Raw genomic sequence first — 25,785 nt, forward strand, 5'->3', positions numbered from 1 at the left:
CTTACAGTCCTCCTGACATCAGCAGCAACTGAAACAACATCCCACTCACCTTTGCCATGTCTGGCAGAGGTTGCAGCTCTTTCTATTACATCCTTCTTGCTTTGAAGTCAAGAGCTCCTGTGTCACACAAGGAAAAGCAATCTTTTACCTGCTGTGCCATGCTCATGGCAGCAGCAATGCAGATGCCAGCAGCTGATGCCCACAAGGACAGCCAGCCTGGACTTATTTGCATTACATATCTTTGTCCTGATGTCCTTCTAGAAGCTGGAACATTTCTCCCTCTGAGCAGCAGAGGGCAGGATGGGTCCAAGTTGCAGGCATACTCTCCCCTGTTTATCTGGCACTCAAAGAGAAAGAGAAAATGAAAACCAGATGTTTTTCCCTGCCCATGGCAAACACCAGCCTTTCCATCCTTAGAGTCCTTCCTGACTTCAGCAGCAACTGAAACAACATCCCACTCACCTTTGCCATGTCTGGCAGAGGTTGCAGCTCTTTCTATTGCATCCCTCTAGCTTTCAAGTCAAGAGCTCCTGTGTCACACAAGGAAAAGCAATCTTTTACCTGCTTTGCCATGCTCATGGCAGAAGCAATGCAGTTGCCAGCAGCTGATGACCACAAGGAGAGGCAGCCTGGACTTATTTTCATTACATATCTTTGTCCTGATGTCCTTCTAGAAGCTGGAACATTTCTCCCACTCAGCAGAAGAGGGCAGGAGAGTTAGAACTAGCAGGAACACTCTGCTCTTTTTCTGGCACACAAAGAGAAAATGAAAACCAGATGTGTTTCCCTGCCCATGACAAACACCAGCCTTTCCATCCTTACAGTCCTTCCTGACATCAGCACTAATTGAAACAACATCCCACTCACCTTTGCCATGTCTGGCAGAGGTTGCAGCTCTTTCTATTGCATCCCTCTAGCTTTCAAGTCAAGAGCTCCTCTGTCACACAAGGAAAAGCAATCTTTTACCTGCTGTGCCATTCTCATGGCAGCAGCAATGCAGATGCCAGCAGCTGATGCCCACAAGGACAGCCAGCCTGGACTTATTTTCATTACATATCTTTGTCCTGAAGTCCTTCTAGAAGGTTGAACACTTCTCCATCTCTGCTGCAATGGTCAAAAAGGGTCCAAGTTTAGGGCACACTCTCCTCATGGCCTCTTGTACTCATAGACAAAGGGAACATGAAAACCAGAAGTTTTTCTTTGCCCATGGCAGACACTAGCCTTTCCATCCTGACAGTCCTTCCTACAATCAGACGGAATTGAAACAACATCCCCCACGTCTCTTTTTTGAACTTATTCATGCATGAATAATAATAAGGAGAATTTTTATGTAAATCTTATTTCTGCATGGAAACGATCTGATAACCAGAGCTTTTTTCTCTAAAACAATCCAGCGAATTTGCATTGCTTATCTATGTACGCAAAATGTTTTTGCCATTCATCTCAAATATCAATTCATCTGGCAAAATAAGATAGAAAAAGTATTTACAGACATTTTTGGACATTGATTACTTCTGGTCAAGTGGGAAAGAATCCCTAAGCTGCAATCATGAAATTCTTTTATCACTTTCTCTGATTTAGCCAGTGTTACTAAAAGGGAAATAAGACACAGGCTTTTGATAGCAGCTGCCAATTTAAGAACGATAATAAGTTTTATTATTCTTGGCTAAGATCAAAGTCCCGCATTTCAGGATTATCTCCAGCTCATCAAGTATAATTAACAGTTTTGGATAGCCACATTATTATATGGCAATATTGTCTTCCTGCAAGGAATTTCATTGGTTTGACACGTGCCACAGGTTGTTAATAGATTGCCTGATTACCATTTATTTTTTTTATTGGCTTATGATGACCACAGAAAACTATACAGCAGCACCATAAAAACTTTAAATCCTATCCCATGTATCTGCATTCATATGAAAATCATATTGGAAAGCATTGGTGAAACTAAGATTACAAAATAAAGCAGAGGACAATTTCAGTGAAAGCCTGCAGGTTTCACAGCTCTGCCCATTTCAAACACCTGAAGACATCCACGGGTTTCCTGCTGTGGGACACAGGCACTCACCTGCAGCTCAGCACTGCCTGCTCATGCCTGCGCACACCTTCAGGCTGGAACCAAGGAAATCCTCAGCAAAGACATCAGGACACTTTTGTTATGATGACTTTCATGAAGAAGCATCAAATATTTCTTCTCGAGAAATACTGCAAGTCCCTTTGACACTAGCCCTTATTTTAAATGTTTAGATTTATGCTTCATTCAGGCGTGCTGTCACTCCCAAAAAGATTTTTATTCCTTTTCATTCTGAGGAACACAGTGATTTCTGCCTTGTTTACTGACTGTAGGCACAGCAATACTCCTGCACCTTCAGGGAAACAGCAAATCCATCTCTTTCACACCCTACTTCTATCAAGCTCATTCACCTTACAAGGTATTTATTGCAAGCAGCTCTTCCAGAAATGGAGATTAACAGAACCTGCAACCCAGGACACCTCAGTAAGCCAGTACTTTTCATCTCCTGAAGGTGTAGGTAGACACAGAGCTGGAACATCTTTTCCAGAGCTGTGTGATGCTATCTCATCTGTGTTCCCTTACTGTTGACTCAGTGTCACTTCTTATCTAACCTGGTTGCATCCCAGGATTTCTGGTGCCAAAAATAAACTGACAGCTTTCATCACTAGTTAAAAGGAAACTGCAATAGGAAAAGCAATTTTTCTGATTTCTCTGTTGATCAGAGATGCTTCCTGCAAGCCTGATGCGGTAGAAACAATATCAGCTTTAGAATGACAGTCATTAGAGCAGAATCCTTTCACTGATGAAATCCCACAGTCCTGATTCATACAACACTGACACTGGAGGACACAGTAGTTTAGATGAGAGCGCATTAAAAATGACTAAGTTAAGGTCTCAGAAATAGCAAAGAGTGACAAGTATGAAAAAAAGAAGTTGCAGAAACTGCTTCAGTTTGGCACTCTGGCATAAAGTATGACAACACACAACCTGCCTGTGCAGTTCCAGAAGCAGAAGAAAGCCGTCAACCAAGACTTGTTCTCATCTGCTCTGAAAGTCCACTGGGACAAGGCCACTTTTCTCTGACGTGCTTCCAGAAGTATCACTTCTGAGCACTGTGCCAGGGAGTTACAAGATACTGTTTGTGTGTACAGAGGAGAAAAAGACGTCTGTCTGGAAACAGACTTGGTGAAGGAGAAGCAGCATTTTCCAGAGTACTTCAGAAAGAACTGAGCACTGCCCCAAGAGCTTCAGAGCGGCAGGCTGTCACAGTGTGCCAACCAGCTCAGCTGTGAGTTGGCACTGAAGCTGCACCACAGGGAGAACAAAGCCCCCTGTGCACCCTTGGAGAGCCAAGGGTTGGAGATTCATGAACCTTGAGCTCCTTTCCAACCCGGGCCATGCTGTGATTCTGGGATTCTCACCTTTGCCTCATCTGGCAGAGGGAGGCAGCTCTTTCTCTTGTCTCCCTATGGCTGTCAGGTCACCAGGGCCAGTGTCACACAGGGAACTGCAAACACTGTGTGTGCTGTGCCCTGCCCATGGCAGCACAGAGGCAGCTGCCAGCAGCTGATGCCCACAAGGACAGCCAGCCTGGACTTCCTTTGATTCCTTCCCTTTGGATCAGCGTCCTTCAGGAAGGCGGAACATCTCTCCAGCTGAGCAGCAGAGGACAGCAGGGCTTCGTTGTCTGGGCATGTTCTCTTCTGGCCCTCTGGCCCTCACAGACACAGGAGGAGGACACAGAGGCTGCTGTAACACAGCCAGCCCTGCCTCTCAGGTCAGCTCTCAGGCCATCCTCTCTCCCCTCAGCAGCAGCTCACTGTTCTGCACTCCTCTGGCCTGGGCTGGCAGAGGTGTGCAGCAGTTCTGCTGATCTCCCAGTGCTGGCCATGTCTGCAGTGCCTGTGTGAAAGACACAGGAAGCTGCCAGCATTGCACTGCTCTGCTGTGCCCCTGCCATCACCGAGTTTGCTGTCAGCAGCTGCTGCTACACGTCCATTCAGGCACAGGCCTTTCCTTCCTGGCCCTCTTTCCCCCCCTCTCTCCTCTGCTCTCTCTCGTGCTCCCCTTTGGCCTGGGCTGGCTGAGCAGTGCAGGCCTTGTTGTTGCTCCCTGGGCCAACTACGTCACGGTTCCCCGTGACTCTGCCAGCTGCTCTGACACAGTGACTGCGTCCTCAGTGTGGATTCCAGAATGCGACAGACGTCCAGAGAAGACTTCCAGGGCTGATTGGAACATGCTGCCATCAAGAACTGCCATGGCTCAGGCCCCCTGGGAATCTGCTCACAGCGAAAGCTGCTGTCACTCTGTGTGGGCACAGCCTTGTCTGTGTAGGCCTGCTCACACTGCAGCCCCTGTCTGCACCAGAACCGTGCCGATCCACCTTCTCTTGGCCTCCTTGCCTGCATGGAAAAGGGCAGCTTGGGCTGAAGTCCCTCAACTTTCCGATGGCCGAGTGAAGTCTCTGAGCCCTGGTGACCCACGCAGCTCTTCAGCCTGCTGACCTGCTCTGCTGGGGCTGTCTTAAAAGGCAGAGGGCACGTTATCCTAATGTCCCCACATCCATCCCTCTTAGCATACTGTAGCCCAGTTCCTAAAAGGACACCTGCACAATCTCTCTGAATGTTAATCAGCACGTAGTTGGTCTGTGCACTGCAGAAATTGCATCTAGGTTTTCAGTGGTGATTAGCTATGTGTTTAGTCAGAGGTGCAATGGTTCTAATGGTGAGAGAAAGACATTCCCAGTTGTCATCAGGTGGAACACACTTCAGACTGGAATCCTCAAGCAGACTGCAGTCAAGCTTTCTTAATTATTCGTTGTTGTTATCAATTCAGACGCATCTCTGAATTCCTGCTTGAATGAACATTCTGTAACAATCTGCTGAGACAGTGCAAGGCCTGACAATGAGACTATAGTTTATGAAAGCAGCACTCTTTACTTAGGTGCACTTTTCATCTGTTGAACTTCCTGTCGTCTATTGGAAATCTCTAGTCCTTAAAGGCACCAATGCATAAGATTCACCTATTCTATAGAAGTCTGACTGAACCCCATACTGGGATTATTTTTGTTCAATCCAAGCACCTTGGACGTTACTATACATTTATTCAATCATGAGGTAAGTCTGCTTCAGAAGCAATATAGAAAGCATAAAGGGGGAAGAAGATAATGTATTAGTGAAGACTTAACTAGTATTCATAAACTGAAAACTGTGAAACACTATGATGATTACAGAATTTCCTGGAGAAATGTCAAGTTCTTATCTGAATGCTAAATGCAACATCAGTTCACTTCTCACTGGGTTGAATGTTTTAAATATTTGGTAATAATAATGGTTCCTTAATTCTGACATTTAATATAAAAACATTAAAAATGCTTGTAAGTACTTTTTCGTTAGAATGTCAGCGGCTAAACAGATGAAGTGGTAAAAGACAGCCAAATATCACTATTGAAGGCAGGAAGGACCGTTAGGATGGAAAGGCTGGTGTTTGCCATGGGCAGGGAAACACATCTGGTTTTCATGTTCTCTTTGTCTTTGAGTGCCAGAAAAATAGAGGAGAGTGTGCCCTCACCTTGGACCCCTCCTGCCCTCTGCTCCTGAGATGGAGAAATATCCAATCTTCTAGAAGGACATCAGGACAAAGATATGTAATGAAAATAAGTCCAGGCTGCCTGTACTTGAGGGCATCAGCTGTTGGCGTCTGTGGGCATCAGGAAGGATGGAAAGGCAGGTGTTTGCCATGGGCAGGGAAACACATCTGGTTTTCCTGTTCTCTTTGTCTTTGAGTGCCAGATGCCAGGAGGATTCCTGTTTCCATGGACTATCAGCAAATTGTCTTTCACTTTGGCAATCACACATTCTTCTGGACCCTGAGGATCCACCTGACAATTTGCCCATAGTTCAAACTAGACAAACACAGACTGAAGAATCTCTCAGTTTTCAGCAGGTCCTCATCAGGTGGAACTTTGGTCCTCTCCTCCAGGCTGCATGACATCTCTGGAATATTACCAGAAAGTGAAAACCCAAGTAAGTTGTGGATGCCCCACTCCTGTATGCATTCAAGGCCAGGCTGGATTTGGCTCTGGGCAGCCTGGTCTAGTGGTTGGCTGCCCTGCACAGAGCAGGGGGTTGAAACTAGATGATCATTGTGGTCCTTTTCAACCCAGGCCATTCTGTGATTCTATGATTTAATCAGAATGTAAATGCTGTAGTATCTCCTCATAGGATGCCAAAAATTAGTCAAGTCCTGCAGTACTCCAGAATAAACACTGCAAATACACTGCAGTTCATTTAATCCAGCCAATTATTCATTGCACTCTTTTTCTAGCCAGGCTACTTGGTCCTCTACAGCTTCTGGTCTTCTGAAAAACATCAGTGTTTTGTTATCCATTTGGAAGCTCAGTGTTACGTCCTGTGATCTCTCTAGATTTCTCCATGAGAATATGTAGAAATCTGTAAAGCTCTGATGCCCCTCAGTTCACTACACACAATTTAAGGGCAGTGCCAAATTCCGTATATCTAGCTCATCCTGCAGAATGATGCCATTTTTTTATCTCAGTGAAAAGTAGAGCAGTCAAAACAGGACTGGATTTTTGTTCCAGCGCAGACCAAATTTCCTGCCTACCTTCAAGAAAAGCTCATCGTGTGTAGCTACAGTTACGTACAGATGCAGCTCCTCTGTTAAAATGCACAGAGAGAATGTTCTCTAACCTTGATATGAGATATTTACTGATCTTGTAGCATGAGTGACCTCGTGATTCTTCACGCCAGACAATTTTTAAATAATGAGAAATAAAAACACATATTTTTCAAAACAGGTATAGAGATTGACTTACAAACAACATTTTTATCTTGAATCAATCATACACTCACCATTGCAATAAGAAAAAAAAAAATGAAAAGAAAAAAAAAAAGAAAGAAGAAAAGCCACATTCTTACAGTGGCATTTTACAGTATTGTAATTCTGTTGTGTGAAATCAAGGTTCTCTCATCGTGAAATAATGACCAAGTTCTCTTTTCATATCTAAACATGCAAATGCTAAAGGCAGCAATGCTGTTCAAGAATACATTACCAGCTCAAACACTGCTTTGGCTGTAAAACTGAAGGTAGTAAGGAATTTTATCAAGGAATCACAGAATTGCCAGGGTTGGAAGGGACCTCAAGGATCATGAATCTCCAACCCCCCTGCCACACGCAGGGCCACCAACCATCCCACCTAATGCTAGACCAGACTGCCCAGGGCCCCATCCAATCTGGCCTTGAACACCTCCAGGGACGGGGCATCCACAACCTCCCTGGGCAGCTGTTCCAGTACCTCACCACTCTCTCCGTAAAGAATTTCCCCCTGACGTCCAACCTAAATCTCCCTTCCCTCAGCTTAAAACCATTTCCCCTTGTCCTGCTGTCACTCACCCTTTCAAAGAGTTGATTTCCCTCCTGTTTGTAGGTTCCCTTTAGGTACTGAAAGGCTGCCATGAGGTCACCCCGCAGCCTTCTTTTCTCCAGGCTGAACAAGCCCAGCTCCCTCAGCCTGTCCTCATAGAGGAGGTGCTCCAATCCCCTGATCATCTTTGTGGCCCTCCTCTGGACCCTCTCCAACAGCTCCCTGTCTTTCTTGTACTGGGGGCTCCAGACCTGGACGCAGTATTCCAGATGGGGCCTCACAAGAGCAGAGTAGAGGGGAACAATCACCTCCCTGTCCCTGCTGGCCACCCCTCTTCTGATGGAGCCCAGGATCCCATTTGCCTTCCGAGCCGCAAGGGCACACTGCTGGCTCATGTTAAGTTTTTCGTCTTCCAAGACCCCCAGGTCCTTCTCCACAGGGCTGCTCTCAAGGACCGCTCCTTCCAGTCTGTAGGGATGCTTGGGATTCCTCCGGCCCAAGTGCAAAACTCTGCACTTTGCCGTGTTGAACCTCATCAGGTTCACCCGGGCCCACCTTTCCAGCCTCTCGAAGTCCCTCTGAATGGCATCCCGTCCTTCAACCGTGTCAACCACACCACTCAGCTTGGTGTCGTCAGCAAATTGCTGAGGGTGCACTCGATTCCGTCATCGATGTCATTGATAAAGATGTTAAAGAGCACCGGTCCCAAGACAGACCCCTGGGGGACGCCGCTCGTTACCGGCCTCCACCTGGACATGGAGCCATTGATGACCACCCTCTGTCTGCGGCCTTTCAACCAGTTTCTTATCCATCGAGTGGTCCACCCATCACATCCACATCCCTCCAGTTTGGAGAGAAGGATGTGGTGGGGGACCATGTCAAAGGCCTTGCTCAAGTCCAGGTAAAATAATTTGTATCAGTAATTAAAAGTACTTGCTTACGGCTTACAAAGAAGTACATAACTTACAAAGTACATTCGCCAGATGAAAAACAAGGCATCAATACATCTGCATTACTAGAAGCAAATATATTGCACTGACACTTGTAAACCATTTTACCTGCCTCACAGTGGTTTTCCAATAAGAAAACAAAGGAAGAAGAAGTATAAAGGCTCCTTGTGCTGCTGGTATGTAAATCACCCAAGCAATCACAAGTGAAGATGAGAATGGTGAAAGCTCACTGCTGATGTACCGAAATCTTCATGTGCTATATCAAACCTGCAAGGAATGCAATGGACAAATGACAAGCTCACGTCTCTCTTCTGACAAGGTTTTGGCTGCAGTGACAGCCTTCTTTCTGAGTCAAATCTTACCATCCTCCCAGCAACAAGCTCTACCTGCTGAATGGCATATTGCTGGGAGCATCCTTCCACAATCCAGTAATGGTCGGAACAGAACTGTGAGCTTGATTTCTTGGAAAATCAGGCTGTGTCTGAATATATTCCAACACAGAGCAGGAGAAGAGACGGCACTGAGCAGCATGGCAGCAGGTAAACAAGGCATCGTGTGCACTTTAGAAAGTAAAGCTTTCCTGTGACGGACAAGGGAGCAAGATGGGGGAAGATGGAGAGAATCAAAGACTGCGGCCCTTGGTGGGAAGGAAAAAGCTAACTTCAGTGTGGGACACAAGCAATAAGGACAGGATTTGGAGAGTTTTCTGTTTCTATTGAGGTGTTCAGCACCTCACCACTCTTAGAATTTTTCTCCTAGTATCGGATCTGACTGTGTGGGTTCCAAATGCCCCAGGCAGAGGAAGAACTCAGTTTGGATTCCTCTCACATGTAGTAGAAGAGGGCAAAGGAAAGGCAATCTGCAGACACCATCTCCTCCAGCAATTTGTAAACCTAGCAGATCTGCCCCATGCTTTATTTATGAGTGAGTGCAATAGAACATTTGGCCTTGTGTCAGCTGGAGGAGCTGACTGCTGCACTCAATGGAAGATTTCAGTTTTTCCTTTCAGCCACAGAGATAAGCAATCATGTTTTAATTTCAGTCTGAGTCAGGACACACTGCATAGCAGAGTACTTGTATTTGTACTGTATTAATTGTGACTTTCAGAGTTACAGTTAAACAGTTTGGGCCCTGATGACTTCAGCTGTTGAAAATAATGCAGCCTAGTCACCTCCTGGGACGGTGACAGCAGTGGAAATGTGAAATTGCTGCCTTCCCTTTTCTTTTTCATGGTTTAGACTCTAAGGTTAGTGTTGCTAGCTAGGTTTGTCATGTTTCTAATGTTATTAGAAATGTAGCAGCAGAGCTCCAGATAGACACCAAAAGAAGTGAAGCTTCTATCTTCATGTGGGCTGGACTCTTAACTGTACGCTTTTTAATAAAGGAGATTATTTTGTATGCCAGCATTTTCTACAATAGAGATTAGTGTGTGTAATACTTTCCACGTATCATCTTTCCTCCTTTCTCACATGAGTTGCTCCCCTAAACAGAAAGTTTGATAAGGGCAAACTATGAGTTACCTGAAAGCTGCAATAACTGATAAGAACACATCAGCAGAACCAAAGCGTGATTTCTCTTCTAGAGGTTTTATTAGAAATGCAAGTATTCTGCTGTTCAGATAGAAATTCCTTAATAATCTCTATGTAGAAGCAATTAGCAATGGCTCCGTTTTACTGCTGCTGTCAAATCGTATTAGTACAAAAACTGAGATGGTAATGTCTCAGATTTTTTTTCCTTTAAAAAGCCAAACAGCTGAGCTCAATACAAATACCTGTAAGTGACAGAGAGATAATATTTAAGCCAGCATTTAGTGAAGAAATGCTTAAGCAATTCAAATTCCAGCGTTTCAGGCTCTTCTGTCCTGTAAGGGCAAGAGGATGCACACGTCGGAGAGCGTTCCCAGCCCTGGCACAGCCCAGAGATCACTTTACTGCGTTCATTCCGTGGTATCCAGGGAACAGTCTGTCTGTGTGCAGTAGGTAGATTTAATTTCCCAAAATAAAACCTCACGGGTTCAGGTGTGGGAAGAAATAAAGTGGCATTTCTGATTGATGTCTCTCTGAAAATATTTATGAAGAGCCGTAACTGTGGCTGGTATATGAAGTACAGAACTTAGAGAGCTATTTATCTTTCCCCTCTTCTGGAGCATTAACAAGATGTCCTTTCATGGGCTGTGAGTTGGCTGTCGCAGCTCCACACCAACATCAATCGCATTCCTGCAGAGAAAGCTTTGGGGCTGGGTTCAGCTGGACATTTACATCACCTTGTACCATGATGTGTTGTTCTGATGAGCCTCTGGGAATTACACGTTTCAACTGGACCAGGTCAAGGCTTCCCAAAGATACAGCTCCCCTTTTCCAAACAGACAGAATGATAAGACCAAGTAATAAAAGGCACTGCAGTGGAGTTTCCAATTCCGTTAAGCAGTCTCCTTTATTTCACTGTATCCATTTGCCTATACAGCAGTGCAGCCTATGGAGCCTGTGAGATGTTTAGCTATCCAGAGATAGGATGAGCTGAACTCCTCTTCAGGCTGCAGTTGTTTTAGTTACGTCTATGCAGACCATAATGGGGGCTTAGCTCACAGAGAGAAAGTACACATTGCAAGCCAAAGCCCACCCAAAATGTTCAGTGTTGTCTTTCAGAACTGGGTTGGGAGCTCACACAGAGGTGTCAGGTCTGACGTGCAGTTTGAAAGAACCCATATCACATAGGAACAGCAGCCATTCCAGAAAGGTGAGATGCTTTTAGAGATGCTGTTCTGCATCATTCAGCCATTGGTTTTATGGCTTTGCATACCTGTCTTCAGAGACATGCATTCTGCTTTCAAACTCTGTGCTGACTGTGCAGCTCTGGCAGCACATCTCCGTGAAGTAGATGCGGCTCTTCAGTTACTCAGCACAGAATAAATACGTGCCTTATAATTGGCAGCATTTTCTTCACAAATACCTTCCTGCTGAAGCATGCCTCATTTTTCATAGTTTTTCTTCTTGCTCATTTGACAACGCATTCACTTTGAGCCTGTTCCTGCCTTATTTGTTTGGTGTTTTCCTTCACTTTATGTATGTTGCAGCCATTTGTTTTGTAACGAGTAACAGGAGCACGTTTCTAAAAGCACTCGTAAGATGTGTTCATTTCATTTTATTTGTTATAAACATTTCTCCTTGGAATGTGTTTGGGTTTTGTGCCAATCTGACTGTAGCTGTTTACTTAGCACGGCGCATTTCATTCCAGTAAGAACCACCCTCTAACAAGATGAACTCATTTTGCACGAGTGAGTGTGCAATTATGGATTCTTTTCAAAAATAGTGAAAATCCCTTCACTCTTAGAAAAGTTATTAAACTATGTTGATTGCTGACATTCTATGCATCAAATGTAATTGAGCTATGCACATTTATTGTTTCAGAGCATCAGAATGGACAGAAAATTATTGTAATCAGCCAGGAGTATGTTTTAGTTTCTACAGTGAGACAGGGAATTTCTACAGTAACCGTGGTATCCATTAGGATAGTGCTCATGTGCTGGTGCACCAGTATTGCTAAACTGCTGGGGTTTGGTAACCAAGGGCTCCTTCTGAGACCTAAATCTTAAAATTAAGCCCTCGTGAAGTACTTTACCAGTTCAGGTCCTATTTATTAAGCCAGTAAAATGTCTTTATTACAACTTCATGGAAGGAATTCCGCATGGAACCGGAACCCCAGAGCCGAGTGCATCACAGAACATGCTGCGTTTGGGGGCCTGCAGGGCTGCCCTGCGTGCTGCCTGGTCCCCAGCCATTCCCTGTGAGGTGACACTGCGCTGTGATGTCACAGTGGTACCTCGTGCGCCCTCGTGGCAGCGGTGGGAGCGGTGGCTCAGTCCGCTTGTGGGACCCGCAGGAAGCGGAACCAGAGAGAGCGTTGCGTCTACCTGGAGATTTCCTGCTGTCATGGAGCGGCTGAGAGCCCTTCGAGGTGAGTCCCTCCACCTCTCCGCACGCCGTGACGCCGCCCGAGCGCACGTGTGCCTCCAGAGTCAGTTCAGGCCGCGCCGGCAGCACCGTCCTCGCTCTGCTGAGCGCAGCTGCCCGCCGTGGTTTCCCCGGCACCCCAGCAAGGGGAAAGCTCCCTCCCCCGTCCCCGCCAACCGTGGGGCTGGAGGAGCGTTCCTCCCAGAGCCGGCCGGATGCTCGGCCCTGGCTCCGAGCGACACCGGCGGCAGCTGCTCCGCTCTTTGCTTCCAGGTCTCTTTGCCTGTGTGGGCTGCGTGCCCAGACGTACGCGTCGCAGGGAGAGAAGCAGGGTGCCGAGCCCTGTCCCTGTCTCCGCTGTGACTGTGCTGCAACAGCGCCTGCAAGACCGGGAGGTGAGCTGGGGACGTCCGGCCGTGAATCCTTGCCGTGGCGCAGTGCCGTGGTCCTGTGGGTGCCGGGCCGCGGCACCACACCGGCACGGTGATGGGTGGCAGTGGGCGGCTCCCCGAGAGCAAGGGCAAAGCAAAGCATGACTGGTCCCTGTCCCCAGGGTGATCGAGCACAGGTGTACCGCGAGCTGGAGGGCGCCCTGTGGGAAGACGACAGCCGCCCGCCGTGCGGAGTGGTGAACCGGCTGCTGGCAGAGGTGTCCCGGGACCTGACGGCAGCCCAGGTGAGGGGTTACAGCCAAAGGCAAAGGGAGCCGCTGCCCGTGCTGGTGTTGTGCTGGTGGACGGCGGTGGCTCAGCCCTTCCCGGGGCCTCAGGCAGTCTCCTGGACGGTGTGTCACCAGTGACTCCTTTTCAGGGTGTCAGGGACAACGTGAGGACGGCTGCCAGCAACGTCCTGGTGGCTCTGGCCCGGATGCATTTCAGCTTGGTGATGGCTGAGCTCCAGGGCCAGCTGAAGGCCATCGGGGAGAGACCCAAGGATTTCGTGCTCATCACCCTCAGCAAACTGTTCGGCATCTACGGTAGAGTGCTCTCAGCCACCCTACACCTATGACAACTGGGGAAAGGGGTCTTTCCTCTCTGGGGGATGCAGGGCTTCGCCCCCTCCTCTGTTGCTGCCAGGGCTCTGACTGTGGACCTCTCCTTCTCCTCTGCAGCTCCACAGTGCATCCCCTTCACGTGGCTGATGCTGGCTGGCCTGCGCAGTGTGGTGGGCCAGGTGAGGAGCGGCCGGACCCTGCGCCTCGCTTGTGCTGGTGAGTGCTGGCTCCAGAGCAGGGGGCCTCGGGACAGCCCTTGCACCTCGCCCTGCTGCAGGCTCTCACAGGCTGCCTTTTCTCTCACTCTCTTTAAAAAAAAAAAATATATATATATATATATTATTCATTATTTTTGTTTGTTTGTTTGTTTTCAGTTTTGAAACAGTGGCTGGATGGAGTGAAGATTCACTTGTCCTCTGGATCCCAATGCCCCTGGCCTGCCATGGAGAAAGAGCGGATCTATGAGAACCTTCAGGAGCTGCTCTTCTCTGTGCTGAGGAACTGGCAGGACTGCCAGGAGGAGGAGGTGAGCCTTGCTGCGCCCCCAGCCAAGGGTGGCAGCGGGGGCACCCATGTGGCAGCTCTGTCTGTGCCCAGTGGGCTGGCAGCTGAGCAGTGATGGGAGGGAGTGGGCTGGCTCTGCAAAGGGCCCCAAAGTGGCTCTGTGGCAGGGAGCAGCTGCATGTCACAGCACTGTGGCAGGAAGAGCTGGGGATGAGGGTCTGGGGAAAACCTGCCTGCCCTCCAGAGCGAGCCCATCCCCTGCTGGGCGTGGGGGTGTGGGGAAGGGGAAGGGAAAGAGAAAGCCTTCTCTGTAGGAAGGGCAGACCTTTGGTCTTTGATGCCGGGCCTCTGCCATCCCTCTCCAGGACAAACAGGCCGTCCTCGGGGCCGTGGCTGCCATGCTGGATGTTCTCCTGCAAGAGGAGCTGCACCAAGAGCACGTCTGGGAGCAGCTCCTCTGGCTTGTGCACCCGTGTCAGGAGATCCAAGACACCTGCAGGGTGGCCAAGGTGAGACGCTGTGCAGGGCTCAGGGTGGACGTGGGGCCAGTGCAAGTGCCACGAGGGGTCGGGGGGTGCAGGGAGGAGGTGGGGAGCCCTTGGAGAAAGGAGGAATGGGTGCCTGAGAGCCTGAGGAGCTCTGTGCTAGCAACTGGGGGGGACCACATCCAGTTGCATCTGATGGGGGAGAAGAGGGCTGCTGGGTGGGAAATGCCTGCAAATGATGCTCAAGCATGGCTCGATTGAGAGCAGAGAGACTCTCGGTGCTGCTGGGAGGTGGGGGATAAAAAGCCTGTGCAGGAGCTTCTCCCTGCAGAGAAACAATTGGGAAAGAGGTTTTCCACTCCCAAGTGGCTAGATGTGGCTTCATCCCTTTCTTCCTCTCCTTGTCTCTTGCAGAGCCTCACTGTCTTCCTGGAGGCCTTAGAGGGCACTGAGTCTGTCATCCAGAACGACAAGTTTCTGGACGTCATGAGTGCCGTGTTCTACCAGGTAAGGGGAGCCTATCCCTGTGCCCACAGCAGTTTCCCTCTTACCTAAGTCTGAGGAGGACTGCAAAGGTCTGAGCCCCTGACTAATGCAGCTGAGCCTTGGCTCCTGCATGCTCACGGCTGTTCCAGAGCCGTGCCTGTCCCCCCAGGGATGCTGTGAGGCAGGCTGGGTTTGGTCTGCCTGTTCTCTTCCTGAGAATGCCCAGGGAGATGAGAGCAGGCAGCACAGTGTCTTTTCCGTCCTCAGTGCTGATGTGATTTTCTCATATGGACTTTGTTCCCACAGCTCTATGACAACACCAAGCAGCACAGCGAGGCTGATCGAGCGGAGCTGACCCACTGCATCATGCTGCAGGGTAAGGAGAGGAGCTTTGGCAATGCTTGCAGTGCCCTTGCCAAAAGGGCCTCTCTCACAAACCTCGGGAATGGGCGTGAGTTTCTTGCTAACATAGCGTGGGATTTCCTCCCTGCAGCCCGGATCTGCCCAGAGGAAATGGTCCTGTTTCTGCAGTCACAGCTGGGCGAGGACTGGGAGGCTGGACGCGTGGCAGCACTGGGTCTGCTCGGTGCTCTGGCTCGCTCTGATGGTCAGTACCACAGGCTGGGACTTCCAGGGATCCCCTCTGCCATCGGGGTTGTGGCTCCGCTCATGCTTCTGTGCATCTCTTGCAGAGCCCGTGATGATGGAGAAGCTGCCCCAGGTGGTTGAGGCTGTGCAGTGTCTGTGCAGCGACCTCAGGATCCGGGTGAGCTGCTTTGGGAATAGAAAGTGTTGTTGGGGTGGTGATGCTGCTGCCAACACGGGCAGGGCTGGGGTGACTAGAGAGGTGCTGGGGCATTGACCACACGGTCGCGATGGCTCCTGTGGGAGAGCAGGCAGAGTGGAGCGGGCAGGTCCCTGTGCTGTGCTTGGAAAGTGCACAGCCTGGTGCTAAGGCCTGGCCCTCACCTCAGGAGCCAAGGCTCCTCCTCTGCTCCTGTTGTCTCTGCTCGTGCCCAAAGGGCTGCCCCGATGAGCAGGTGGCTTCCCTTTGCCTTCTGACCTGAAAAATCACACCCTCAATTGACCCCTGGCAGGTGAGGACGGCAGTTCTGCATTTCATCGAGGACCTGCTCAGTTCGAACACCCGGAGCTGCTCAGCCTGGGATGTGGTGGGGCACATCTTCACTGAGTTCAGCCGCACCGCTGGAAGAAGGGTAAGGACAGTGGGCAGCATCTTCTTTGGGAAGACCTGTGCTGCTCAGAGGGTGGCACAGAAGCACCGCTGGGGCCGCACCTGAGCCTCCTGAGAGGCTCCTGAGAACTGAGGTAACCGGGTTTCAACACCGTTGTTGTGCAGGCAGCTGGAGACCTTTCTCCCCGGGAAGCCCAGGAGGAAGGAGCTCTGCAGGAGCTGTGCATGGACATCCTGGGGTCTCTGGACGTCTCTGCGACAGGGATGTCCAAAGTAAGTCACATCTGCCCTGCTGCTGCTCCTTGCCTTCGCACCACCTGTTCCTCATCCCACCACCCCAGGTCTCTCCTCCAGCGTGCTCTGAAGCACGCAAGGCTCAGGGAAATTCACAGAGTCCTCTTCGTCTCTGAGCGGAGGCAGGAATGCTGACACGCTCAACTGCCTCGTTCCCGACAGCTCCTGTGGCCACGGCTGCTGCTGTTCGTGGTGCCAGCCCAGCACACCGGCATGCTGATCCCGGTCTCGCGCTGTGTCCGAGCCCTGGCCGAGAGAGAGGATCTGACAGGACGGCGAGTAGAGGAGCTGGATCCCCATTTCCTCAGCTCCATGTTTCAAGGTAGGAGCAGAAGCTCCGCCAGTGAGCTCTGCTGACCTGTGCTACCACCCAGAAGGGACAGCGGAGCTGCGCGTGGCTGGGCACGGAGCGTCTTGGAGTCTGACTCAGCACTTTTTTCTCCTCACAGGCCCACGACTGACTCCCCAGACACTGCTGGCGCGCCTGCTGGTGAGTAGATGCTCCAGAGCCCAGTGCCACCAGCCCCCGGGAGGAAGCAGCACGGCCACGGGCAGAGCTGTTGGCTGCTCCTTGCCCGCCAGGGCAGAGCCACGCTGCTTCCATCCTGGGGGGAAGCCGCTGCTCTTGCTGCAGAAGTGACCCTGCTTCTCCTTGCTCTCGCTCAGGTGGTGGCAGGGTGCCCTGTTGCAGGCAGCGAACTCCAGGCCGCTGCCTTACAGCTGATGCAAAACCTCCACAGCAGGTTCCACAGAGCTGTGGGGGCCATGTGGGCCGCTGAGATCCCCCTGCTGCTGCAGTGTCTCCAAGGTAAAGTGCTGGTGGGGAGGGAGAGGCGGAGGCAGGGAAGGGCGGGAGTGAAAATGCAGCTCTCTCTGCAGGGTGGCAGAGGGGAAGCATTGCCTGCAGCCCAGTGCTTGCTCTGCTGCTGTTCCCATTCCAGGGAGACAGCGCTGAGGCCCGGGGATCTTTCCCCGCGGGGATCTGCCCCTTCCAGGACACGGATGGGCCCTTCACGTCCCCTCAGTTAGTTCTGTGTTCCTGCGGGGACAGTGTTTGTGGGGAGGGACAGGTCATGGTGGAGGGGGTGCGCGTCCCAGCTTGGCAGTGTCAAGTGCCCAGGCCAAGCCAGGTTTGCAGCAGCTCTTCTTCTGTGCCTTGATCCCAAGTAAGGGTCTTTTTCTTCCTGTTGCTGTGCAGGGAAAGATGAGAGCTTCCTGGACGCTGCAGGGTGGGAGCGCCGTCTGCTGAAGGTACAGCACTGCTGGGTGCAGAGAAGTGCTTGCCTGCCCCAAGTAGCCCCGCTCCCATATGAGCCACCACGGGACAGGAACAGCCTCTCCAGTGCTGCTGAGGAGCCTTTGAGGCGCTGCCTCTTCCGCTCTGTCCCAAGCCCAAGGGGGGTCTTAGGAGAAGAGCGGCAGGAGGCTTAAATGGAGGGAATGCTGGGGAGCTGGGAGAGGAACTGTTCTTCCAGACACCTCTCCCCAGAGGGCTGCAGCAATTGGGAGTGAGGGAAGAGGCAAAGGGCGAGGGAACATCGTCTTCTCCTGTTCTCCAACAGTTCCTCGGGGCGTCAATGGACACCATACGGGATGAGGCCTGGATCGAGGCCCTGAGCTGTGAGCTGAGCCGGTGGCTGAGCAGCTCTGCCAGCAGCTCTGCAGAAAAGGTGAGTTCCCCCCGGCTCCACCCAGCGGTGCAGCTGCAGGTGTCCAACTGGGGCTGGGGCTGCGGCTGGTGCTCTGCCCACGCGGGATGCTGATGCTGCTTCCCCAGTCTGTGCCCCCAGAGGGCCTTTCCCTGCAATCTGCCCAGGGATGGATAAAGCTCGGCCCTGCAGCTGCTCTCAGTGACTCCCAGGGAGCGTGGGTCCTTCCACCTGGCCCTCCCCCAACAGGTTAAGCTGCTGCCACATCTCAGCTTCTTCCTTCCCTTCCCCTGTAGTCTTTCCTGTACAAGGCTCTGGGCACAGTGCTGGGAGCCTGTAAGGGAGTCCTCCACATCCAGGAGAAGCTGCTGCAGCACCTGGAGGAAGCAAACGCGGAGGACCCATGTGAGGCCCAGGTGAGCCCTGCTCTCCTCCAGCTCCTGCGAGCATCCCCGCTCCGTCCCTGGGGCAGAGGGCTTCTCCTGGCCCTGCTCCGCGCCTTTCCATCTCCTCCCTGCTGCCCTTTTCCTCAGGAGAGGATCTGTAGATTCAGGCCTGTGCCAACTGCCCCTTGTTCTTTTGTGCAGGGAATGGTTTCTCTTCTCAGCCACGCGGCTGAGAGTAACTTCCAAGCAGTCCTGGCCACGCTCACCACGTTTGCGTCCAGGCTGTGCAAAGGCCGCAACGCGAGGATTTCCAGGCGCAAGAAGGTAAAGCGTTACGGGTTTCCATCTTGGCATTCTTCTGCCTTATTTTCTGCCTTGGAGCCCAGGTGCATCGCGGGGCACTGGGGGCTGTTGAGCGAGTGTCTCAAGGCATTTCTTCCCACACAGATGGAGCTGGACAGCACGAGAGCTCAGGCCACACGCAGCGCTCTCGTGCTCGCCCACGGCAGCTTGGCACTGCGTGCCTCCAAGGAGCAGCTGCTCGCCCACCTGGAGGGAGACATCGTGGGCAACATCCTGATGCTCTACAGCTGCAGCTGCCGGGTGAGAGCTCAAAGCGTGCCAGGGTGTCTGAGCGCCCAGCTGCAGCCCCTCCACAAGGGGGGATGCTGAGAGGGACCTTCCCTTTCCAACGGTCCCCCGGGGAATGGTTTGTGCCCAGATGAAGACCCAAGCCCTTCCCTTAGCGTTGCCCCCACGTGTCCCCCTTGCAGCCCTTGTCCCATCCCGCAGTTCACAGAATGTTCTTCTCTCTTGGGCCTCAGGACCTGCAGAACAACCTCGCGCTGGTGCAGAGCATCACCGACTTCAGCTCTGCCTTCCAAGCTGTGGGTGATTCTGCATCCTTTAACCCCTCCTTGAAGGGAAAGCTTCTGGAGATCCTGATGGTGAGTGCCTAGAGGCAGGGCTGCCTGCAGAGTTCTGGGCTGCACTATGAGGCCCGCTTCCCTGGGGGCATACAGGTCTCCATCAGCCACATGTCTCCAGCTGGTGGGGACTTTGGGTGCTGGAGGCTCTGCTGGGCAGCGGGCTAGGTGCACCAGCTGTCGAGCTGCTGCATCCTGCAGTGCTTCCATGGGAAACATGGGAGTGATGGGGCTGGTGTGTGGCAGTTATGTCTGTCTCAGGGCTGGGTGGAAAAGCTCTCATGTGCCCCCTGCCCAACTTGACAGTGTCTCTCTGGGACTTTCAGGACCTGCTGAAGAAATACTACTCGGGCATTCCTGTCTCCCCAGTGCCCCTCAAGGTGGTTCTGGCCCTGGAGCAGCTGAGGTAAGGTCTGAGGTTGCAAGGCAGGATGGTGGTCCCCATTTTGGGTAGCTCCTGAAGGCCTGGAGGGGGTAGGGGGCAAAGAGACACATCTATAGGAGTGAAGGCTGGGCTGTTGTGCCCGGCGGAGCTGAGGTTCTGGGCAGGGAGAAAGGCCCTGGTGCTCCTGTCCCCTGGCAGGGAAGAGAAGGGAGAGTTGGGGTCTCCTTCCCTTCAGAGCGGGAGCTGGTTCAGTGCTGCCGGGGAGGAGGTGGGCGCTGCTGAACTGAAGACAGTGCTCAGCAGCAGGAGCTGGGGGTATTGGCTTGGTAGCTGTCGATTAGGAGAAAGTCAGATGCTGTCTGAACCAGTCTGGAGAGCACTGCTAAAGGCCCTTTCCGATTTCTCTTTCTTTCTTCCTCCTGTCAGCAAGCTGAAGCTTTCTTTTGAAAGCAAGGACATGCGGGAGATGTTGGTCCTGTGCTGCAAGAACATCGTGACGCACCCTTCAGCAGAGATGATGCTGAAGATCAGGAAGTCACAGCACGCAGCGCAGTACCTGCAGGTAACCTGCCGTAACTTTCCCGGCCACCTCTCGGTCAAACCCGACCTCAGCACACACAGCCTATGCTCTGGCAGCAGCCGTGATGCTAAACCTCACTGCCCTCTTCTGCTTTCAGCTTCAGCAAACGTCCCTGAAAGCTCTGGGCCGGCTCATGGCGGTTCTGCTCCAGACAGAGCCCAGCGGCGGCTTCTTTCAGAACATAGTGCATGTGAGTATGTGTGGGGCAAGGGAGAAAGCATGGTGCCTGTCGGCAGTGGGGGCAGATCTGGGGACTGAGAGGCTGATCAGAGGGGAGCAATCTCCTGCTGACGTGCCAGCTCACTGCGAGCTCAGAAATGGGCAGAGCGATGGGCCCTGCAGGGGAAAGGCAGGAGCCAGCCCCTGGCAGGCCACAGCCGAGGAAAAGCTCCCGGGTTGGCAGGCAGGATGACTGCAGAGAGCGGGGGCAGCAGTGCCGGTGCTCAGTGAGGCTGGAGGCCACGTGGAGCCACAGGGCAGCCTTGGGGGAAAGTGCTGGGGAAGGAGGGACAGGGAGAGGGGCGGCAGGAGGGAAAGCAAAGACTCCTCAGTGAGACAGATGCTCTACCCCAGGTTCTGCAGAAATGCATGGTTTCAGAGAACGTGTGGGAGCGCAAGAGGGCCCTGCAGACCTGCTCCCAGCTGCTGGCTGTTTGCGAAGAGCTTCGAGTGAGTAAAGAGCCCCACCGCATGCCCCCTGCTCCCTCCCCAGAGCCCCTGAGCTGGAAGGCGAGCTCCGCCCAGCTGTGCATGCTGTGCCACGGCGTGAGGAAGGCACAGGCGGAGAAGCCAGGGAGAGCCGGGGCTGCCTACAGCTTTCTTCCTGCCTCTCACCCCTGCAGAGAGCAGATGCCTGCGAGCACTTTGGCTCCCTGGTGGGATTGCTGGCGCCTCTGACGTGCGACCCCATGCCCGCATCCCGCCAGTTGGCTGCCTCCTGTCTGAGCTCCCTTCTCCGAATCCAAGGTGAGCAGAGCAGGTTGCACCAGCCCTCTGCCCTCCTCCGTAGCACTGCCAGAGCCCCACGGGCTGGGCCCTGTTTACAGGAGGGAGAGGCACCGTGCACAGCTCTCTTCTCGTCCCCACCCTGTCCTCTGTCTCTGCCCCGTGGAGAGCGGTTCCATTTCCAGAAGCATGACTTCCCTTTTCTCCCTGGGCTCTTTCCAGCCAAAGCAGCCAACAGGGAGCCAGGAGACATCGGGAGCCTGTCTGAGGGACTGCATGCCTGCAGCACTGTCTCTCAGCTCCAGACCACGTCCAAAATGGCCATGGTAAGTGGACCCAGAAAGGGGTGGTGGGATCTCTGTGCGGAGGCTTCTGCACGACTCTGTGCTGCTCCCAGCCTTTCACACCGTTTCCAAAATGAGCTGTCGCCCTGAGACCGCTGTTCTCAGCAAGCAGCAGGAGGCTCTGAGCTATGGCTGGCCTTCAGGCACGCAGTGCAAGGGGCTGACTCCATGATGTGTGTGTTTGTGTGTGTGTGTGCACTTGCGTGCATGTGTGACTGTGGCTGCTGGGAGGTAGGCTTTGCATGTCAGCAGACACCATGGGTGCAGAAGCTGAGCGAAGGCTCAGCCGCCTTCCGTGTAAATAGCAGGGTACGGACAGCAGGAGCGTTGTGAATGGCCGGCAAGCCACTGAGCTAAGAATGCCCTCCAGCCTGCTTTGTGCTCTGAAGAGCTGCGCAGAGCAGTGATGGGATCTCTCCTGCTTCTCATCTCTCTGCAGATCGTGTGCAGAAACTTCCCCGTCGAACGCACCGTCGACTTCATGATGGCCACCAAGGAGACCATCCGGAAAGCCACAGGAGTGCGCGTGCGTGCTGCTGGGAAGTGGGTGACCACCTTTCTGCAGATGCACGGGAAGGACATCTGTTGGAACGTAAGAGACTTTCTTTCTTCCACGTGTCTTGGTTTGTTTCTGGCTGTTGCACCATGCCCTGTGCCGTCTGCCTCTGGTACTAAAGCAGCACAGCCTGAGCGCAGAGCCAGGGCTTGGACAGGGGGGCTGGTTTGAAATTTAGGCTTAGGCGTTGCAGCATGTCAAGGGAGCAGGCACTGCTCACGCGCTGAATGTCCATGGTCAGGCCCTGCAGAGTCCAGGATGCAGCAAGTCCTTCCTTCTCCCCTTCTTCTTCCAGGTGCCACCCATCCTCTACATCCTGCGCAGCTGCGCGTCATCTACGCAGCAGAGCACGTTCGTGCCCTTCCTGTGCCAGGCGGTGGTCATCCTCACCCGCTGTCACACTGAGGCCGTGATGAACAACTTCTCCCGGCCGCCTGGACCCACAGACAGGTACTGGCACTCCTGCCTTTGCTGTAGTTGTAGCTTGCCTCTGCCAGAGGGATCCAGGGAGGAGGCAGCTTCTCTTTTTTCCTCTCAAAGTCTGTGTGAGGTGGAAATTACTCAGTCACAACTTGAGACTCTCCATTTTCTAGTGAGACGTGGAAGAGAATAAGAGAGTTCTGCCTTCAACGGTGGAGCCAGTAGAAGAAAAAGGAAGAAAAAGAAAAGGAAACGAAAAAAAAAAGAGAAAACGAAAGGAGAGAAAAAAGAAAAACAGAGAAGAAGGAGAGAAGGGGAGTAGAAGGGAGGAAAAAGGGAAGGAAAAAGGGAAGGAGGGGAAAGGAGGAGAGAAGAGAAAAGAGAAGAGGAGAGGAGAGGAGAGGAGAGGAGAGGAGAGGAGAGGAGAGGAGAGGAGAGGAGAGGAGAGGAGAGGAGAGGAGAGGAGAGGAGAGGAGAGGAGAGGAGAGGAGAGGAGAGGAGAGGAGAGGAGAGGAGAGGAAAATGGGAAGGAAAAAGGGAAGGAAAAAGGGAAGAAAAAAGAGAAGGAGGGGAAAGGAGGAGAGAAGAGAAAAGAGAAGAGGAGAGGAGAGGAGAGGAAAAAGGGAAGGAAAAAGGGAAGGAAAAAGGGAAGGAGGGGAATGGAGGAGAGAAGAGAAAAAAGAGAAGAGAGAAAAAAGAGGAAGAGAAGAGAAGAGAAGAGAAGAGAAGAGAAGAGAAGAGAAGAGAAGAGAAGAGAAGAGAAGAGAAGAGAAGAGAAGAGAAGAGAAGAGAAGAGAAGAGAAGAGAAGAGAAGAGAAGAGAAGAGAAGAGAAAGGAGGAGAAGAGAAGAGAAGAGAAAGGAGGAGAAGAGAAGAGAAGAGAAGAGAAAGGAGGAGAAGGGAGGAGAGGGGAGGAGAGGGGAGGAGAGGGGAGGAGTGGGGAGGGGAAGAGAGGAGAGGAAAGAAAATGAAAAGAGAGAAGGGGAGGAGAAGGGAGAGGAGGGAAAAGGGAAAGGAGAGGGAATGAGGAGGAAACAGGGAGGGAAGGAAAAAGGGAATGAAAAAAAAAATTAAAATGAGAGGAGTAGAAGAAAAAGGGAAGGGAAAATAGAAGGAGAAAGGGAAAGGAAAAGGGAAGGAAAAAGGGAAGGAGGGGAAAGGAGAAGAGAGGAGAAGAGAGGAGAAAGAAGAGAGGAGAAAGAAGAGAGGAGAAGAGAGGAGAAGAGAGGAGAAGAGAGGAGAAGAGAGGAGAAGAGGAGAAGAGAAGAGAAGAGAAGAGAAGAGAAGAGAAGAGAAGAGAAGAGAAGAGAAGAGAAGAGAAGAGAAGAGAAGAGAAGAGAAGAGAAGAGAAGAGAGAAGAGAAGAGAAGAGAAGAGAAGAGAAGAGAAGAGAAGAGAAGAGAAGAGAAGAGAAGAGAAGAGAAGAGAAGAGAAGAGAAGAGAAGAGAAGAGAAGAGAAGAGAAGAGAAGAGAAGAGAAAAGAGAAGATTGTATCATTTATTAAAAATAAATAAATGCGAGAATCCTGGCTGAGATGTGAAAAGGGTATTTTTTTAGCAGTCTTCCTATTTATAGCTGAAGGAACCTGGGAAGCTCATTGAGTGCAATCCCCTGCCTTAGCAGAACTCCTAGATTAGGTCACTCAGGAACGCATCCAGGCAGGTTTTGAGTAATGTCTCCAGAGGAGACCCCACAGCCTCTCTGGGCAACCTGCTCCAGTGCTCTATCACCCTTACTGAAGGGTCTGAAAGTCTGAGTGGCCTTCAGAATTGAAAAACTACTTGAGTTATGAACTGTACAAGTTTACCTCAGCAGTCTAAGTGCATGTGTCTCTCATGAAACTAGGACACATCTACACGTCTCTTTTTCCCCCTTAAATTCCTCACATCCCTAGCATCTATGACAAAATGTGTCATCAGATAATATGTTGGCAGACAGTGCTTGGTGGCAGGCTTTAATTTTAACAGTCTTTCAGACCCGAAGCTGTGTAGCTCAGCTCTAGATTCAGACACTTACATTTAGACACTCAAATGTAGTTGCTGCAGACGCCTTAAATTTGGAGGCTCCTCAGTTGTGCAGTCAGACATGAGTACCACTGAGAGAATCTGGTCCATGTTGGAGCTGTGGGTGGTTCCTCACTGAGTGGCTGACGCTCGTTCAAAGCTCAGCAATGTCTCTTGGCAACTCAGATGCCAAAGAGGTATTTATCTGCTAGCTCTGCTTATCTTGGCAGCAAATCTGGAAATATTCACACAATAATTTGCATTATTTTGGCAACAGCACGAAATGTGAACCAACAGTAATAGAAGCCACTCTCAGCAGTGGCAGATGGGCTGCACAGCTAAGGGTGGAATTAGGCTGCAAGTTCACACATCTCTCACAACTACGCTGTGCTCCTAGTTAGATTCAGTGGGTTTACAGACTTCCAGAAGCAAAAGCAGCTGTCAGCCACACTCAATTAGGCAGGTTGGCAGATGTTTGGCCTCACTAGAACATCGTGAGGACACAGAACAAACTCCAAGGTAGCCCAGCAATAGCATTTCTCACACTGGAGAAGAGTAAGGAGGCTGTGGATGCCCATCCCTGGAGGTATTCGAGGCCAGGCTGGATGTGGCTCTGGGCAGCCTGGTTGAGTGCTTGGTGCCCTGCACACAGCAGGGGCGTTGAAACTGTGTGATCATTGTTCCTTTCAACCCAGGCTATCCTGTGATTCTATGATTCTACGATACATTTTATTCACAGACAAAGGTCGCATGTCTTAAAGCATCATAAAACTATGTTTTGATTTATGCACTAAAAGAAACACTACAACAGCAAAAATGAACAACTTGGTTTTGATTTCTTTTTATTTTCATTTTTTTTTTTCTCTCCCTCTCCTTTTTAACCTTAGAATATCATATAGGGAAGAACCACTGGTGTCCCCACACAATATGACATAACCCCACTGACACAGCAGTACTGGTTAATGTCTTTTTTTTAAGGCAGCCAAATATGCAAACAGAAACAGGCTAGGCTTCTAATGTGGCTGAATATTTCCCTTTCCAGGTAACAACTCCATTAATCACGTACCTTCATCTACCTGTCCAGCAGTTCATTGTTTTTCTGCTGAAAGAGACTTTGCAATTAAAATCGTACTGAAATGAGAGCCATAGTTTTCCAGAATGAAGACTCAGAATGCCCTCAGTGAAAAACAACCTATTTCTTTTAAAAAAGATTTCTCATTTGCACCATGGCTTATTATACATGTAGAAGTATGTTCATTTTGTGTGTGTCTCAAGTTTACCACCAACATGCAGCATAAGAAATGCACACATTTTTTATTCTAAATGAAGTTGAAACAA

At 51.2% G+C, this 25,785-nt stretch overlaps 4 protein-coding genes across 4 annotated transcripts in view; 3 read left to right on the forward strand and 1 right to left on the reverse strand.

Moving 5' to 3' along the window:
- The window catches only part of LOC149912216 (rho GTPase-activating protein 32-like), a 336,632-nt gene that overhangs the window by 177,644 nt on the left and 133,203 nt on the right, over positions 1-25,785 (reverse strand). The window lies entirely within an intron of this gene.
- On the forward strand, positions 15,062-16,895 carry LOC149912224 (maestro heat-like repeat-containing protein family member 2B). The gene is made up of 7 exons (XM_090130719.1): positions 15,062-15,142; positions 15,260-15,373; positions 15,459-15,532; positions 15,864-15,983; positions 16,127-16,234; positions 16,418-16,577; positions 16,705-16,895. The coding sequence occupies exons 1-7, from the start codon at positions 15,133-15,135 to the stop codon at positions 16,893-16,895; spliced, it is 777 nt and encodes a 258-aa protein (XP_089986845.1). The 5' UTR covers positions 15,062-15,132.
- On the forward strand, positions 17,833-20,048 carry LOC149912225 (maestro heat-like repeat-containing protein family member 2B). The gene is made up of 7 exons (XM_090130721.1): positions 17,833-17,875; positions 18,229-18,320; positions 18,492-18,614; positions 18,738-18,893; positions 19,115-19,237; positions 19,543-19,596; positions 20,028-20,048. The coding sequence occupies exons 1-7, from the start codon at positions 17,833-17,835 to the stop codon at positions 20,046-20,048; spliced, it is 612 nt and encodes a 203-aa protein (XP_089986847.1).
- LOC149912226 (maestro heat-like repeat-containing protein family member 2B) lies at positions 20,770-22,861 on the forward strand. Its single transcript, XM_090130722.1, has 6 exons — positions 20,770-20,850; positions 21,024-21,147; positions 21,349-21,452; positions 21,910-22,062; positions 22,322-22,476; positions 22,620-22,861. The coding sequence occupies exons 1-6, from the start codon at positions 20,770-20,772 to the stop codon at positions 22,669-22,671; spliced, it is 669 nt and encodes a 222-aa protein (XP_089986848.1). The 3' UTR covers positions 22,672-22,861.

The sequence above is a fragment of the Phasianus colchicus genome, chromosome Z, assembly GCF_987193195.1.
Source record: "Phasianus colchicus chromosome Z, bPhaCol1.hap1.1, whole genome shotgun sequence".
In the NCBI taxonomy this organism is placed as follows: domain Eukaryota; kingdom Metazoa; phylum Chordata; class Aves; order Galliformes; family Phasianidae; genus Phasianus; species Phasianus colchicus.

Excerpts from the sequence above, each read along its gene's own strand:
- LOC149912225 (XM_090130721.1), top strand. The coding sequence starts at position 17,833 with ATGGACACCATACGGGATGAGGCCTGGATCGAGGCCCTGAGCT. Across the intron at positions 18,615-18,737 it reads GGATTTCCAGGCGCAAGAAG|ATGGAGCTGGACAGCACGAG; the intron begins GTAAAGCGTTAC and ends CTTCCCACACAG. Across the intron at positions 19,238-19,542 it reads AGCTTCTGGAGATCCTGATG|GACCTGCTGAAGAAATACTA; the intron begins GTGAGTGCCTAG and ends TGGGACTTTCAG.
- LOC149912226 (XM_090130722.1), top strand. The coding sequence starts at position 20,770 with ATGGTTTCAGAGAACGTGTGGGAGCGCAAGAGGGCCCTGCAGACCTGC. Across the intron at positions 21,453-21,909 it reads CCACGTCCAAAATGGCCATG|ATCGTGTGCAGAAACTTCCC; the intron begins GTAAGTGGACCC and ends ATCTCTCTGCAG. Across the intron at positions 22,063-22,321 it reads GGAAGGACATCTGTTGGAAC|GTGCCACCCATCCTCTACAT; the intron begins GTAAGAGACTTT and ends TTCTTCTTCCAG.
- LOC149912224 (XM_090130719.1), top strand. Across the intron at positions 15,374-15,458 it reads TGCTCTGGCTCGCTCTGATG|AGCCCGTGATGATGGAGAAG; the intron begins GTCAGTACCACA and ends CATCTCTTGCAG. Across the intron at positions 16,578-16,704 it reads CCTCAGCTCCATGTTTCAAG|GCCCACGACTGACTCCCCAG; the intron begins GTAGGAGCAGAA and ends TTCTCCTCACAG.